This window comes from Ovis canadensis, chromosome 19 (assembly GCF_042477335.2).
Source record: "Ovis canadensis isolate MfBH-ARS-UI-01 breed Bighorn chromosome 19, ARS-UI_OviCan_v2, whole genome shotgun sequence".
NCBI lineage: Eukaryota > Metazoa > Chordata > Mammalia > Artiodactyla > Bovidae > Ovis > Ovis canadensis.
The window spans coordinates 60,843,461-60,859,859 of NC_091263.1; the positions used below are offsets into that span (position 1 = coordinate 60,843,461).

Sequence of the window (16,399 nt, forward strand, 5' to 3'; positions counted from 1 at the left end):
GCTCAGGGCTGCCACTCTTCCACTCAAGTGTCCAGACTGGGGCGGCTCCAACCGTTGCTCTCAACATTTCATCAAGAGAAAAGCATGCGAGGCTCTGTTTTCTCTTTCACCAAACGATGTATTTCAAAAATACCAGGCTCGCTCCATGGGGGTCACACAGTCTTGTTTATTTTTTCTCTAAGAACACACTCCTCTGAGCAGATACATTCACTAAGCATCCGATGATTCTTTCTTTTAAAATAAAACGGGATAGATTCAGACCCAACATGAAAGGATTGTGTTTTAAGGATGTGCGCAGGGAGCGGGCACACGGCAGTGCCCGTGCGCCACCTACTGGCCAGTCTCATTCAGTTCCCAGCAGTCTGAGCAGAGAACAGAGCTGGAGACTGGAGATGGGATTCCAGTCTTAGAAGCCACAGAGTTGTATAAACGATGACAGGTTCCCACCCGCTACACCCCAGCAGCTTGGGGCCAGCAGAATGCATGGTTCTGAGACCAGAGACAGAAGTCAAATGAGGACAGAGATCTCAGGAAGTGTGTGGGACCCCTGCTGAGTCCGGAAAGAAATGTCCCTCACAGTAGGCTGTGGAGGAAGTCGGTGTGCATGCCACCTCCTCTGGGAAGCCCTCCAGCATCTCAGGGTACCCTTCCTCAAGAAAAGCAGATGCCTGCCCCGCAAGCACATATCTCTTCTTGGACTCTAGCAATGAGCTCCTTGTGGGCAGAGATGCTGTTCTACCTGCTTCTAAGTCTCCATCACCTAGCACAGTGCCTGACTTTAGGAACATCTCATGAATGTTTGCAGTCCAGCAGAGGCAGGGGCGGAAAGAAAGGAGGACTTGATCAATTACATGAGATTCAAATTTTGCATGTGATGAAGCAGAGACTCAGTAACTGTTTGATGGGTAAACATGTGGCACCTATACTTCTCATTTACTGTAGAAAATTGGTACCCAGATATTTAGTCATCAGCATCCTTCAAACGCCATCAAAATCTACCAAGAAATATCTGTCAACTACTCCCTTGGTGCAGCAGCAAAGTCACAGGAACTCACAAGGGAGAGGCTGAACACACAGACCTTTCCCAAGAGTGATAAGTGATCGGAGGAAACTCAAATACGGGGTGTGATGGGGAGTGAGGGAAGTGTGTGGCTCCTTTGGTCAGAGAGCAGGGAAGCTTCTCTGTGGAGGTGGCATTGAGATGAGATATGGAAGGTGGGACAAAAGCAGTCACAGGTGTATCGGGAACAAGATTACAGGCAGAGGGAAGAGGAGGCATAGGAATTTGGACCAGAGAGGAGCTTGGGGCTTTTGAGGGATGGACAAAAGGGCTGGAGTAGACTGAAGGAGGGGTGAGCACAGCGGGCAGCCACACCACTCTGGCTGGCCAGAGAGGTCAAGTCAGATATGGTAGGGAGCTAGGGCCATGGCCCAGAGTTTGGGTTTTACTCTAGATGCCAAGAAAAGCCAGATCAACTGAGTGATGCCTGTGAAAGGCCACTTTGACGGCTAAGAGCATAATTCTGGGGGTGATGGGGGTACAAAAACAGGTGTCCAGAGCAGGGCTAAAACCCATGTTCAATAGCAAAAAGGTATGGAGAAACGAAGTGGCTGGGCATCCGCAAGAACAAAGAAATGGAATCAACATTTGCAGTGGGATGGGGACAGTCAAGGAGTCCATAGGGACTGACTGGTGACATCAGGCAGAACTCGGGCTCTGGAAACAGCAAGAACACTGACTTCCAGAGGGAGTGGAGAGATTCCATAACAGGACTCGTTGGAGAGTTCAGCTGAGTTTGACAGAACAACAGAAATGGCTGGGGTCTGATGGAGATAGCCTGACAGCTCAGGCTTGCCCTCCCCCCACTGGCCTGGGCTGCACAGCTTGGTCACCTATTTCCTTTTTAGATGTAGCTACTAGAAATGTTAACTTACACAGGCACCTCATGATTGCAGCTCACATGACATTCTTCCTGGACAGTACTAGTCTAGGCAGAATCTCACTGTAATTGCCTTGTGATGACCCTGTTATTCATCCACATGGCTGCAAAGATCAGGTTCCCACTCTGCTTCCCATTTCCTGAGAATCAACCAATAAGAAGAGTGAATTTAGTGCATCTAAACGGATCTAGCGGCTCCTGGTTCTGACTCTTTCAAGTCATTTAACTACTTGATTGCTTGGTGCCTCAGATTCCTGTTTGTAACATTGAGGATATGCACTGCCTCACGGAGATGTTCCTGGCACCCTTGGTTGTCTACAATCTGACTCCAGATTGCCTTCCAGACCCACCTTCCACACAGGCCTGGCGTCACACACACCCTTTCTCTGAGCCTTTCCATTGCTTCTGCATCCTAAGTTTGCTATTGAATTAGTTAATGATTGAAAGCTTTAACCATTTAAAACACTCTGAGCAGTGTCTGTCACACAAAAAGTAATCAACAGATGTGAAACAAAGTTTACTAAGACCAACAACAATAACAGATACAAAAAATGCATTTTCCCTAGTTGTATCTATGGTTACTTCTCCACCCCACATAAAAAGTCTTATCCACCCTATTTGATTTTGAGCTCTCTGTATTGGAGCACTTCTGCACAGCCACTCTGGGCAGCTTGCTTAGCCCTAGAACATAGTAGCTGTCTAGCCAATATTGAGGGAAGGGACTGAGGGTTTTCCCCACCTCATCTACCATTAGCCCAGTGGCCCATGGGACTGGCTAATTTTTATCCAGAATAGAAACTCTTCAGTATCCTTCCCCATCTTCTGGGCTTGCAGACACAGAGCAAACAGCTTTTGGCAAATGTCAACGTGGTTTCATGGAAACGAGTCCTAGATTTTGCCTGCCCCAGGCTCCTCTGTGGAGCCTTGCCTGTGCTGTGGCTGCTGGAAGGGAGCCTTTTTTGTGTTCTCTTGGTGGTTTGACGAGGTCCACATTCCAGGCCTCCATGGGGAAGGCAATCAACTTAGATGTCCCTTTTTTCTAAAACGGAGGGGCACATGGATTACCAAAATCTCAAAAGAAAATCAGATCATGTGAAAGGGGGTCCTTTCCTAGTTTTACTTCCTTCGATGCTCTGTCGGGCAAAACAAAAAAGATATATTAGGGGCTCCACATTTTAAGAAAAATTCGTAAAGCTCTCAAAGAACTTTATGAGAAGAATAAAGTGCAAGAAAAATCGATCTAGACAGTAATTCTAAGTAACTATGCTTTGAAATAGTCTTAACCTGAATGTTAAAGAGGGGCAGAGATCAAGGAAAAAACTTCCAGATGTGCAATAACAACTCAAAAATCATTCCTCAAGGTCTGACTTGAATCCTTCTTGCTTCGCTATTGTCCGAGTCCCCACCCATGAGATGGCCCCAGCCCACGTGTTCCTTCAGCCCCCATTCTAACATGTGGATCCCAGCATGCTGGGAACCACATAAATGTTTGTTGAATCAGCATCAGTTAGTCTACCAGAAGTCACAAGCTGGTGGCAAGGACAGAGTGATTGAGAAACACTTGGAGAAAGACTACAGAGAGCCCACTTATCAACAGAAAAGTCCTGCTAGAGCAGCTTTGCCAATTAAACCAAAGCCAGTCTGCTGAGTAAGGCTCCTACATCTGAGCCGTTTTTGGAGACACTTCATGATTCACACCCAAATCATACAAGATGAAAGAAAATACTGGATAAATCAAGCTAAATATTAAGTTTGGGGGGAAAATTTTATTGGACAAATTAGAAAAATATTGGTATTGTGCTTCAGGAAACCCACTTCTTTCCTCTGGCTGCAGGGGCAGAAACAACCTCAGTGGCAGATGGAGAGGGAACAGGAGTTATTTTAAGTGAGTCGGCTCCGTCCCCCATGCTGGCCACAATCTCCCACTCACACCCACTGTGCTAATCTGGCAGCCTCGGCCAGAACCGAGGGGATCATCCATTTGTAACAAGGATCTGACTGTATGACTGGGCTTGGAGAAGGCCTGTCAGGTTGGAGCGAGGATTCCCTGCTAGAGCTGGCCAAGGAAGCTGCTGGTGGTGGTTGTCCCCAGCTATGGGTGAGACTCTGACTGGGTCCATTTACGTCTGCTGCAGACACCAGGTTTCCGGGGGAAGTGCCCTAATTACATAACATTATCCTGAAGAATCCAAAGTAACTGGAAATGCAACACTGGCTGTGGAGGATTCTTTCATTCATTCTCCTTCAAAGTCCCTCCTCTATGCTGAGTGACTGGTAGTGAAGGAGAAGGAGGGGTTGAGTTTTCTGCTTTTGTTCAGGTGAGCAAGACAGAGACAAACAAACAACTTGTACGTGCCAGAGCTGGGTTATTCCCCCTATGTGGATTGATTCTTAACTGTCATACTTTAGTTACTGCAGCTGCTAGTATTTCCTCAGTGCTACTTTAAAAACAAACAGACAACAGTAACAAAACACCTCGGTTCCCTGGGCTCACGCAGAACTTCCCAGTATAGCTACTGTTTGCTTTTCTTCTAGCTCAGAGCTGACCAAGAAAAGTAAGGGTGTGACTGTGTGAGAGACAGACAGAGAGAGAGAGACAGAGCGAGGGAGACAGAGCGAGAGAGACAGAGCGAGGGGGAGAGACCGACAGGCACAGACAGGCGTAGCTGAGGTTGCACAGACTAAGTTGATGTCAGGTTCAAAGTAGAACTGCACACAGACTGCATGATCCCAAGGACTCTGTTTCCTCGTGTGTGTGTGGATACAATCCCTCACTGATGTTTATCATAATAACCTGAACAAGGTGAATAATTAAAAATGTTCTTTAAATCCACCCCCACCCCCGCAAGCATCCACCATCACCGTGTCCTCCCAATCTTTACATCAGTCAATAAAACACAAACAGGATGTCCACAGAACTACCACGGTCCCCACAATGTCCTGGGGCTTGACTGGTCACACAAGGCTCTTTACTTATATGATCCCATTTACACTGACAAGCCCAAAGTCACATAGCTGGTTTATGATGGGACTAGGAATCAAGGATAACCTATGCACCGCTGAAGCTGAATTCCTTCCACTTCACTGTTGTCTTTTTCCCAGCAGGAAAATACAAAATTCAAGGGAGGGTTAACATCCACTATTGATTACACAGATGGGTTAGTTCACAGAATCCTCAACAGTGGGCATCACACCAAACCTCTTCTAAATATGTCATGGCCTCAGTGTCACAGACGGAAAAAATGGGATAGATGGTCCATTGACCCGGCCACTCCTGATGTTCTTATTGTGGATCAACTTCAAAAAGCTTCATCTGGTTTGGGTCCTCAAAAGTGAGATGTGCGGCATTTGCTTGGGCCATCACATTTATGGGAATTTGACCCTAGCTGCCATTTCCAGTGAAATCATTCACTGCAATGTTTCAACAGTGAGAAGAACAGAAATGACTTGGATTTGTGAGTATTTGCACTGTCAGATGATGATGAGTGTTGACTGGTTGGCCTGTTCTTCGAAGAGCCTTTCAGCTGCCCTCTCAGTGGCTACAGTTCTGAAGTCCATGAGATGGATTATTTGCAAACAGGCCAGGAGATGTGAAAGACCAGGAAGTCTCTGAAATGACTGCACAGATGGGAGCTGCTCACTTCCACATTATAGAGAAAGGGAAGGTACCCTGGTGACCCTTCTGACATCTGGTTCCATTTTGTTCCTTCTTTAAAAGCTGATAAATAGGAAAGTTAATTCATTCACTGGCAGAAGATCCAGGTTTGATTGCTTCATTTACTCTGATCCACTCCAACTTGGAATAAATAAGCACTAGGAGCCTATTGTCAGCCACATCAAACATGTACCTCCTACTACCCTCAACAAGCAATCCCAACCGCAGGACTTAGAAATGGGTACTGTGCTAAGCTTTTTAAACTTAAATACATTTTTAGACTTAAATATCCTTAAAAAGTTAGGTAGGTTTTTCAATCAGACTTTTCAGCAATTCTGAATTAAGTTTGGAATCAGCTAACCAGTTAATTCAATCCTTTTTTGATAAAAAGCTTGTTGAAGTCAAGTATTACCTTAAGTTGCATCCTGAAGCATGCATGTGGGATCCACATGATGTGGCCATGACTCCATTAATACCAGGGCGATTAAAGCAAAGTTGGATGGTGATGGAGCTAAAACATGAACTTCTTCTAAACAATGATTCAAGTGAGAAACAAACTGGTCCACACGATGTTTCACAAATAAACGTTTGCATAGCAGGCACTGCTGATATTTTCTAATTATGATGAAAGGAAAAAAGACATGTGCAGTGGATGGGTATGTGTGAGTGTGTGTGTGTGTGTGTGTGTGCGTGTGTGTACAGCTATAGGAAATGAACTAGACTTTCTTAACATTCAAAAGCAGAGTTTACTATATTACTCTTTATACTTTTATATCTTTAAAACTGGCTAACCACAGACCAAAAGGGATGTCCTTTTGTCAACACACTGCAACTAGATCAGGGGGAGCAAACATGTGGTGCCCTCTCTGCCATGCCCCTCCAGAATCCACAGTGGATCAAACCTAGCTGCCCTTCAGAATCCTCCTAAACACAGTGCTCCAGGCAGCCTCTCCCCAGGGATCAGAATGGACCATGCTATTCTGGGCTGTCTTGGACTAGGCCTAACTCCACTCACTTCAAAGAGAGCTAAAACGATGCTGAAAGAAAATGGTTTACATGTCAGCTCACCAAACAATGCTACTGGATACAGCTTAGGCAGCACAAGGGGGAAAATCTCAACTGTTTCAGTGATTCCAGGGATCTTGACTCTTATTTGTCATATCAAATGTAATTTTCAATAAGTTGGTCTCAGGACTTCCCTGGTGGTCCAATGGTTAAGAATCTGCCTGCCAATGCAGGGGACATAGGTTCGACCCCTGGTCTGGGAAGACTCCACATGTCATGGGGCAACTAAGCCCATGGGCAGCCACTATGGAAGCCCAGGCACTCTACAGCTGGACCTCCACAACAAGAGAAGCCACTGCAATGAGAAGCCCGTGGATTGCGACCAGAGAAAGCCTGCACACAGCAAGGAAGACCTGGCAAGTGCCAACATAAATTAGTAAATAAGTGGATAGTTTTTCTTAAGTTAGTTTCAGGCTGGAGGATGAGAGATCATTTGTTTCATAAAGCTACCTATTACGATGGATATTTCAAACTGAACAGAGTTTAAAATTTTTACATATATTGGCAAACGTGAAATAAATAAGTTGTAAGACATACATGGATTTATATGTAAAACATGATAGCAAATATATTTACCCCATGTTATTTGCATACTATATGTCAAAATGCTAGTTATAAACTATTAAAACAGCTTTTTACAGACAGTATTATGAATTGAGCCTTTCAAGTGAAAACTGCAAAGTGTCACCACTGTAGAACTGAAGAAAACCTTTTAAAATCATAAAAGGAGAAACACAGAAATAAGTATTTCTCTTACCAGTGGTCTGAGTTCTGGATGCGTCAGGATATATCCATTATTTGTGATTGCAAAGGCATAGCCATGAATCCCTAACTGTAAGAAGTGAGAAAGAAACCTTCATTAGCTTGCTCCCTGGTGAATTCACAAAGCAGAAAGCAGCCCGACATTTAGTAATTTACAGCTTAAACGTGGCATTCATAACCCTTATCAGCACAATATTTCATTAAAATGAATGCAAGGCACTGATCCTTGACATTTGGTGGAAATGAAGACCTGTCACAGGATAAGCTCAGCAAATAGCACAATTTAAAATGTCACAGACCCATGTTGGCATCCAAAGACCCCACTTTGATTTATTTAAAACTAAAACAATTATAATTTTTAGAAAGCAAGTGGCTAATGTTTCTGGAGACCCTATGTCCAAGTGAACAGAATTTTGTCAACCTGGGTGTCTTTTCTCTACCTGAGATAAGCCAAGAGGGGCCTCCCTCTGATGCACCCTAGGCTCCCAACAATTCCACACCCCCAAGGCCCTCTCAAGCATGCGTTCTCCTAGGCAGTCATTTTCCGTAACTCTTCAAGGAGAAAAGTGTCCCCACCAGCCTATATAGGAGCCTGCCAACCCCTTTTACATCCTTCCGTTTTTAAATTGTGAGGCCGCCAAGCTTTTCCATGCATTCTTCCATCGACACAAAGCCTGGGTAATTTTCTATGCAGAGCCTCACTTAATTTATGTTTTCTGACTAAATAGGACTATGGGAAATAGTTTGAGAGCAATGAAATGTTTTATTAGCTTTAAAAAGTATGTAATCAAATTTAACACTGCACTTATTTAAATAATAATCCCAGCTTTTTGACAATATTTCTATTACACAGTTGACTGCATCCATTGGCTACAATAAATTTACCTACAAATCATTCATGTATTAAAATGGCCTCTGGCATAAAACCCATACTGATCTCTCTCTCTGAAGAAAGAAAATGTAACCCACTTTTGCCAGAGCAGTGAAAGGGGAGAAGAAAAAAAAAATCCTTTTCTCCAACGAGTTATTTCATAGTCCTGAGCCCTCACTGTTATTTTCTTTAAAATTCTCTGCTGCTCGCATTCTTGAATATGATACTATTAAATGATCCAGACAACAGAGTTTACAAACCAAGAATGACCCTGTCTGCTTGTTAGCTTAACGTCAAGGTGATATGAAATTAACTTCAGAGAATTTAACACCGGCAATTAAAAGTTTTCCTTGCGTTACAAAAAGCAAATATGCACGTGGTAGTCAAGGGCAACAGACATTTTCTTCTGGAGTTACCTTACACAGCAAGTCTTAATAAGATTCTACTTGATTCTAATGATAAAAGTATATTTCATTATGCTGTGAAAGATAAACCAGAGATTTCCTATCTTTTGAGATGTATATCGTCTCTTTTCATCTTGTCTCTTGGAAAAATGTCAGACACAGTCAACACTGCATTAATTACCTTTATTATGTCCCTGTTTAATACAGACTGAAGGGGTCAAAACGACTCAGAGAGTTTGACTTTCTCCATTAAAGGCAAAAGTGGGTCTTTGGTTGGAAATTCAAACTCACGATGAGACCAAACAAATAATATTTTATAGTCAACGAATATATTCAGTGGCTTCTAATGTACATTCCTTTACTTCTTGGTCTGCCTGTAGGAAGCAATACTCAAAAGAAAGTAAAACTCCACGCATATGCCCCCGACAAGCCCTCTACTTTTCTTGTGTAGCACTTATCAAAGTGACAATCAATTATTTGTGAGGCTGACTATAAGTAATCAAGATATCAGTCAAGGCCTTTGATTATTTAACTCCTATCTCCCTGCCAGAATATAAGTTCTGTGACAGTCAAGGTCATACCATGCAGTTATGGAGGGATGGCTAGGATGAAGGGAAGAGGGGTAAAGAAAGGAGGAAGCAGAGGAGGAGGAAGAAGAGAAGTTAACAGAAACTGAATTGAGTGCAGATCCTACAAAAGCATCCTGAACTCTCTGCTTCTTCCCTGGGAGGCAGAGACTGAGGTGACCTTCCCACCCAATGTCCTCCATTCATTGTTTAGCTGCCATCTTGCTTCCTTGTTGCTCACTCACATTTCAGTCTACCAGAACCTGCCTCTGCCATGCCCCCTCGCCCACCAAAACGCCACCAGAACTCCTTTCTTTACAGTGGCCTCCTAATTGCCAGACCATATAGAATGTACCCTCTTTTCCTGGTTGTCTTAACTTGCTGTCCCCTCCTCCTTGACACTCTAATCCCTCAGTTTCCAGGCCCCACAGTCCTGGATTCCCTCCCTTTCATAGGATCCTCGTCCTCTACTCAGCCCGGAAGCAGTAAGTTTCTGTCCCTACTGCTCCTTGTCTGCTTTAGCTCCTTCTCCTCCAACATGATCCATCAACCACCTGGATGCTGCTGACCTCCAGATCTGTGCTCCAGCCTTGGCCTCTCGCCTCAGTGGTAGACCCCAGGGTTCAAGTGTGTGTCTCTGCCTGGACATCACACAGGTGCTCCCGCCTCACCCAGTCCAACGTGGGCTCCTTCCCTTAGTGCTGCCCTCCCTGCACGTCTCTCTCAATTGGTGGCACCACCCTGTTGCTCCCCTTTGTAAAAGCCACTAAAGACCTCTTTGATATATAGGAAGTTAAAGTGAAAGTCGCTCAGTTGTCTCTGACTCTTTGTGACCCCATGGACCACACAGTCCATGGAATTCTCCAGGCCAGAATACTGGAGGGGGTAGCCTTTCCCTTCTCCAAGTGATTTTCCCAACTCAGGGAGCGAACCCAGGTCTCCTGCATTGCAGGCGGATTCTTTAACAGCTGAGCCACAAGCAAAGCCCAGAGAAAACTGGAGTGGATAGCCTGTCCTTTCTCCAGTGGATCTTACCAATCCAGAAGTCAAACTGGGGTCTCCTGCATTGCAGGCAGATTCTTTACCAACTGAGCTAAGCCATCAGGGAAGCTCTCTTTCACTTTCATGTGTACGACAGAATCTATGGGTCTATCCATCAGGTCTCCCTGGGGTCTGGCCCCTATCTACTTACCCAGCACTTCCTTCCTCCACTCATTGCCTCTCAAGAGCTCATGACAGCAACAATAAACCCCCTGCAGCTTTTTCCTACCAGTGAGACCTTTACTCAACGGATGCAAGCTGTCCAGAGCACTACTCCTTTCCATCTCTCCCAAGCTATGAGCTCAGCCTCACGATCTTCTCCTATAAACATGTCTCTCCTGTTGCACCCTCCTTTCCATATCATGTCTCCATAAAACCCTGAGAATTTTTCCATTATTACCTTCACCTTAATGCATGAAAATGCTACACTTACTTTTCTGCCTGCTTTTCAACTTTAGCTGGATGTCTTTCCTTCATCTGCCTTATTCTAGACACGCCCCCATCAGAATGGGCTCTCTGTGGGAAAGGAGCCCTCTCACTCATCTTTTGACTGTTCCAGCATCTAGCATAATGTCTAGCACATGGCAGGTGCTCCAGTTAAGGTCTGCATGTATTTAAGATAGTCATCACTTTACCCAAATATTACCTCATTCATCTTTAAAATTTGAGCTAGAGTAAATATCGTACGTAAGCTGAAAAGGAGAAGCTGATTTGCTATGGGTGGTACATAGTCAGTCCTCCTCAAGCCTGTACCTGAGAAAGTCTTCCTGACATTCAGAAACTATCTGGTTAAAATCCTTCCGAGGAGAACAGTGAGAAAATAACATCAGAATGTTTTGTTGGTTTGTTGACTGCAAATGGATATAATCTAATGTAGATATAAGAAGAGAAACTTAGCAAATCTCAAAACACATTCCCCATTCTGTGGATGAGTCTCTCAAAAACCCTAAAACTTGTAGATGGCAATGTCCAACATTTGCTTAGGGCCTCAAATCAATATGAAATCTCTAATGAAATCTCTAATTTTTGTTTCATCTGAAATACAACTAGCCATTCTGTCCATTCTAACATGCAGTCCCGTGCCACAGTCAGAGAGCAGATGGGACACAAGGCCTCCTGGCACTTGGGGCTGCCAGTGGGGCCCCCATCCTGAAGCATGCTCTTCTGGAGGCCAGGAGCCTTGTGGTCCAAAAGCCTGGGGAAGGAGGTGCTTCCCTTCCAAGCGCAGAGAATTGGGACTAATGAAGTGAACCTAATTATAAAATGGTTCTTTACGTTAACAGAGGCTGTGGTGTCTGGAAATTATTGCTGGGGTGTCTGGAATTCTTAATAAAAATTACAGGAAGTCTGATTGCTTGTGGGAAAATCTATGAAGCTAATGGAAAAGAAAGAATTCTATCAATATCTTCTGGGAAAACCACATGAGCCAAGAGCTGACTCATCTTTACAAGGTGTTAATCAAGAGAAAAAGGTGTGATCTGCACTGTGATCCCTGGAGCTCTCCTCTCCCAGATGAGAGAGCCCCATTCACCCATGGTTCACTCCAGCTGCCATGGATACCTTTTCCCACAGCTCTGGTGGGGACCAGAGGAAGGGCAACTTAGATTAAGGTATGCCACACCTGGGTCTCTGGTTCTCAGACCCTTTGGGGAAAGCAGCTAATTTTCTGTAGCTGATCTTCTATCCCCTTATTACACTTTGTTTCCTTTATCGTTTTCTTGCTGAGTTATAACGAGAAATAATAAGAAAGTTATTTCATGTATCTTCATCTAAAAATGGGGCCAAGTGGTACTTATTTCATGGGAGTGTAACAAGGATTCAGTGGGAACAGTAAGTATAAAGCACTTTTACCATACTAAATACACAGTGAAAAGTTCAATGAATGTCTTACTGTATTATTTTAGCTACTAATTTTTTAATATATATTTTAACTATTACTATTATTGTCCTTTATTGTTTCTTATGGCTCTAGGCTTCAGCTCAGTTCAGTCACGCAGCTGTGTCCAGCTCTTTGCAAGCCCATGGACTGCAGTATGCCAGGCTTCCCTGTCCATCACCAACTCCCAGAGCTTGCTCAAACTCATGTCCATCGAGTAGTGATGCCATCCAACCATCTCATCCTCTGTCGTCCCCTTCTCCCACCTTCAATCTTTCCCAGCATCAGGGTCTTTTCCAATAGGTCAGTTCTTCACATCAGATGCCCAAAGTATTGGAGTTCCAGCTTTAGCATCAGTCCTTCCAATGAATATTCAGGACTGATTTCCTTTAGGATGGACTGGTTGGATCTCCTTGCAGTCCAAGGGACTCTCAAGGGTCTTCTCCAACACTACAGTTCAAAAGCATCAATTCTGCAGCACTCAGCTTTCTTTATGGTCCAACTCTCACATCCATACATGACTACTAGAAAAACCACAGCCTTGACCAGATGGACCTATGTTTGCAAAGTAATGTCTCTACTTTTTAATATGCTGTCTAGGTTGGTAATAGCTAAAAGTATGCACTGCTAGTTTGAGACTGGGCAAGATATTTAAATTTTCTGAGTCTCTTATTTCCTTAGCCAAGGATAGCAGTGTCTACCTATTATTAAGTGAGATAATGCTATAAAGATGTTAGTACATTGTCTAGTAGAAGAAGCTTTGAGAAACAAATTCACAGGGTAACTGTTACCATTTCCTATATGTTCTGGGCTCCCCAGGTGGCTCAGTGGTAAAGAATCCACCTGCCAATGCAGGAGACATGCATCCCAGGGTCAGGAAGATCCCCTGGAGGAGGGCATGGCAACCCACTCCAGTATTCTTGCCTGGAGAATCCCATGGACAGAGAAGCCTGGCAGGCTACAGTCCATGGGGTTGCAGAGTTAGACACAACTGAGTGACTAAGCACACACACACCTGTATGTTCATCCTTTCTGGATTTACTGGGCATATATTAAATAGTGGCCCTGTATTTGGGCTTCTACATCTTATATGATGCTAGAGGCTTAAGAGTGGTAATGGTTGGATGCCCTTTCTTAAACAGTGAGCCAGCAATTCTGGGCCTCTAAGTCTAAGGATTTCAATAAGAGTAAAGTCCACTATCTTTAGGGGCCTCAAATAGCTCCCTAACCCCCTGACTTTCCACCTCTAGGGAGCTAAACACAATGGCACCCCACTCCAGTACTCTTGCCTGGAAAATCCCATGGACAGAGGAGCCTGGTAGGCTGCAGTCCATGGGGTCGCTAAAGAGTCAGACACGACTGAGCGACTTCACTTTCACTTTTCACTTTCATGCATTGCAGAAGGAAATGGCAACCCACTCTAGTGTTCTGGCCTGGAGAATCCCAGGGACGGGGGAGCCTGGTGGGCTGCTGTCTACGGGGTCGCACAGAGTCGGACACGACTGAAGCGGCACAGCAGCAGCAGCAGCAGCAGCAGCTTGTGTGAGTTTGGGTCAAACAGATGCGTATTATGCTCTGGAAACTGAACTCCAAATGGAAAAGCCCTTTTGGTGAAAGAACCCGGCTGTCAGAGCTCCAGGGTGATAGCAGGAAGAAAGACCTTTGTCATCTTAGTAAACCCAATCAGAAAATTTCTTTTGTTAATGAGGCCACCTTTTGTAGCCTGGACACCTGATTTTAGCTTAGAGTTGATTTCCTTTTATTATGAAGGTAGCTTTCTAATTTGATCACCTAAATGGAATCAGCACATGGGAACAGGCACGCTTTGCTTATTCAAAGAAGTGTCCTCTTTTAGGAGTGGATCAGGTTCTAGGAACCAGCTAGGAAGCACTGGGAAGAATCTGACCTTATGGGTTCTCTGAGAAGCCTGGGCCAACAGGTAGAGGTGCGGCATGGGCTTAGGGAAAGTGGTGATGTGCTGATGTCCACAGCTAAGGGGAGCCTGAGAAGGCAGGGGTTCACACCTTGAGTCCCAACAATCCCCTATGGATCTCACTCCTCAGCTCTCTATCTAATCTTCGCATGACCTATTTTGCTTTCTTAGGAAAAACACCATACAGTGAAATGATTTCAGGTGGCACGTGGACCCTGTATTTAAGCTTTCCTACTCCACCCTCTCAGCTATCCCCAGAATTCAAAGAGAACTTACACTCCTCTTAGTGCCATAGGGTTGAGGCAGCACTAGGAGAGGAGATCAATTTGTACCCCATTACCTTTCAGGATAAAGGGATTATTTATTCAGTAGACGCAGGGACCACTTTTATTTGTGCCTCATTGGGTTTCTGTTAAGAAGCAACAGATTTTAGGGGGTCCTCAGACTGGGGTAAGTCAAACTGGCTTAGAAAAATCATCAGAGATGTAAGACGTGTATAGTCCTGCAGACTTGTGTAGACTTCCACAGGCCCACACAAACGTGGGTGGGCACATGCAGGCCTAATCAGGTCTTCCTGGACTGTTATTATTCTACTGAAACAAGACAACACAGAACCGTCTAGAAAGAGTGGGTTTCCTTCAAGCTTTTTTTGTCACTACGGCAGGCTGTGAGATTATCTCGTGCATCTGGCTCTCGACTCTTAATTAAGCAATGCATTACCTTGTATTTGGGGATGGTCTTCAGAAGTTCTTTCACTGGGACATCTGTGCCGACCACACCGAGAAGAATGCCTTTCGATCTCTATTGCAAAGAGACATTAAACAATAACAACAACAGAATGTTAATTTGGCAGAATAAATACAATCTCCTGAAAAGTCACACACCATAGGCACTGTCTGGCGCCTTCTTCAAACTGAGAGAAATTGAAGCTTAATCCAGATTTGCAAGAGGTAACTTCTATTCTCCACCCAAAACATTCCTAGGCAAGAATGGCAGCTTCTCAGGCCAAACAGTGCCTATTATAACCCTCAACACACACCCTAAGAACCATTTCCTTTTCTCCTGAAAATCAAGAATCTGAAGAGGCTAAAGGAGTTTCAATCATTAATCAGTTTCTCTTATAGAAACTTTTTACAGGAAACACTTAGCATGTTAACTATGTTCTCAATTTATACTGCCATCTGGTGCCCAGGAAAAAGAGACTAAATAGCCAGAAAAAGATGCGAAAACCCTAACATTTTTCCAGACAGTTGGAACCAAGGACTGAGGTAAAGGAATAGGCCTCTAGGGTTCCAGGTCCCAGGGTCACGTGATGTGCTATACTTGCTAATGTCAGAAAGGGCCTTCTAGAATAAGATACACATTGCTACTATCTTGTCTGCTCTTTCCCCCCAATGCAATTGCCCCCAGAACCCCTGGCCATGTTCCTATTTGGAAATAGGGTCTTTGTAGATGTACTTAATTAAGGACCTCAAAATGAAATCATCCTGGATGCAAGATGGGGCCTGTATCCAACAATTTGTGTCTTTATAAGAGGAAAGGACACAGAGATAAGCAGAGAAGAGGGCCACGTGAAGACAGAGGTGGAGACTGGAGTGGGCAAGGAAGGAGTCTTCCCTACAATCAACTTCTTAATTTTGGACTTCTGGCCCCTAGAATTGTTAAAACACACTTCTATTGTAAGCCATCCCATCTGTGACACTTCACTGTCACAGCCCTGGGGATCTAATTCAAGGTTGGGACCTATAAATGAGAGTGAGATCATCCCATCACAATCAAGGATTCCTTCTGGAGATTTCCTTCCTCTGGTCATTTAAACGCTTGAATTTTGGGAAAGTGCTGCATACTGTAAAAAGATGCCTCTTGAATTCCTCTCATCTACTCTTGATTTCATGATTCTAACAGCAGGATTGAAAGTGAGGAAAAATTATACATCCTCCATCCTTAAATAAGTAAACAAAGGTCACCAGAGCCTGAGTCAGAGAAGGTCTGAGCTAACAACCCCCTTAGCATCAGGAAGGAAATCCAGTCACTGTACTCACAGTCTCATTCTGCTTACTAAACACAGGCATGGCGACCGTGGTCATCAGGACGGGGCCCTGATCATCGGCAAGCTGGATGGAGAGAGAAAAGCCAGTTACCTGAGAATGGTCTGGAAAAAACAGTACCAGGGGCCATACCTTTTCACTAGCTCATCCTTTCCTGACCAGGGGCTGTTGGAAATGGACCAGTGTCCACTCAAGTCTTTATGGCATAGGTGGGAGGACAATATTCCTCTACCTGGAA

The 16,399-nt window shown here is 44.4% G+C and overlaps 1 protein-coding gene across 1 annotated transcript in view; it reads right to left on the reverse strand.

Annotated features, from left to right (window-relative positions):
• Positions 1-16,399, reverse strand: part of CACNA2D3 (calcium voltage-gated channel auxiliary subunit alpha2delta 3) — an 871,226-nt gene that overhangs the window by 192,170 nt on the left and 662,657 nt on the right. The window contains exons 15-17 of the mRNA XM_069561584.1: positions 16,156-16,227; positions 14,834-14,914; positions 7,418-7,492 (exon numbers count right to left, since the gene is read on the reverse strand). Coding sequence (XP_069417685.1) covers positions 7,418-7,492; positions 14,834-14,914; positions 16,156-16,227 — 228 coding nt within the window. The remainder of the gene's footprint in view (positions 1-7,417; positions 7,493-14,833; positions 14,915-16,155; positions 16,228-16,399) is intronic.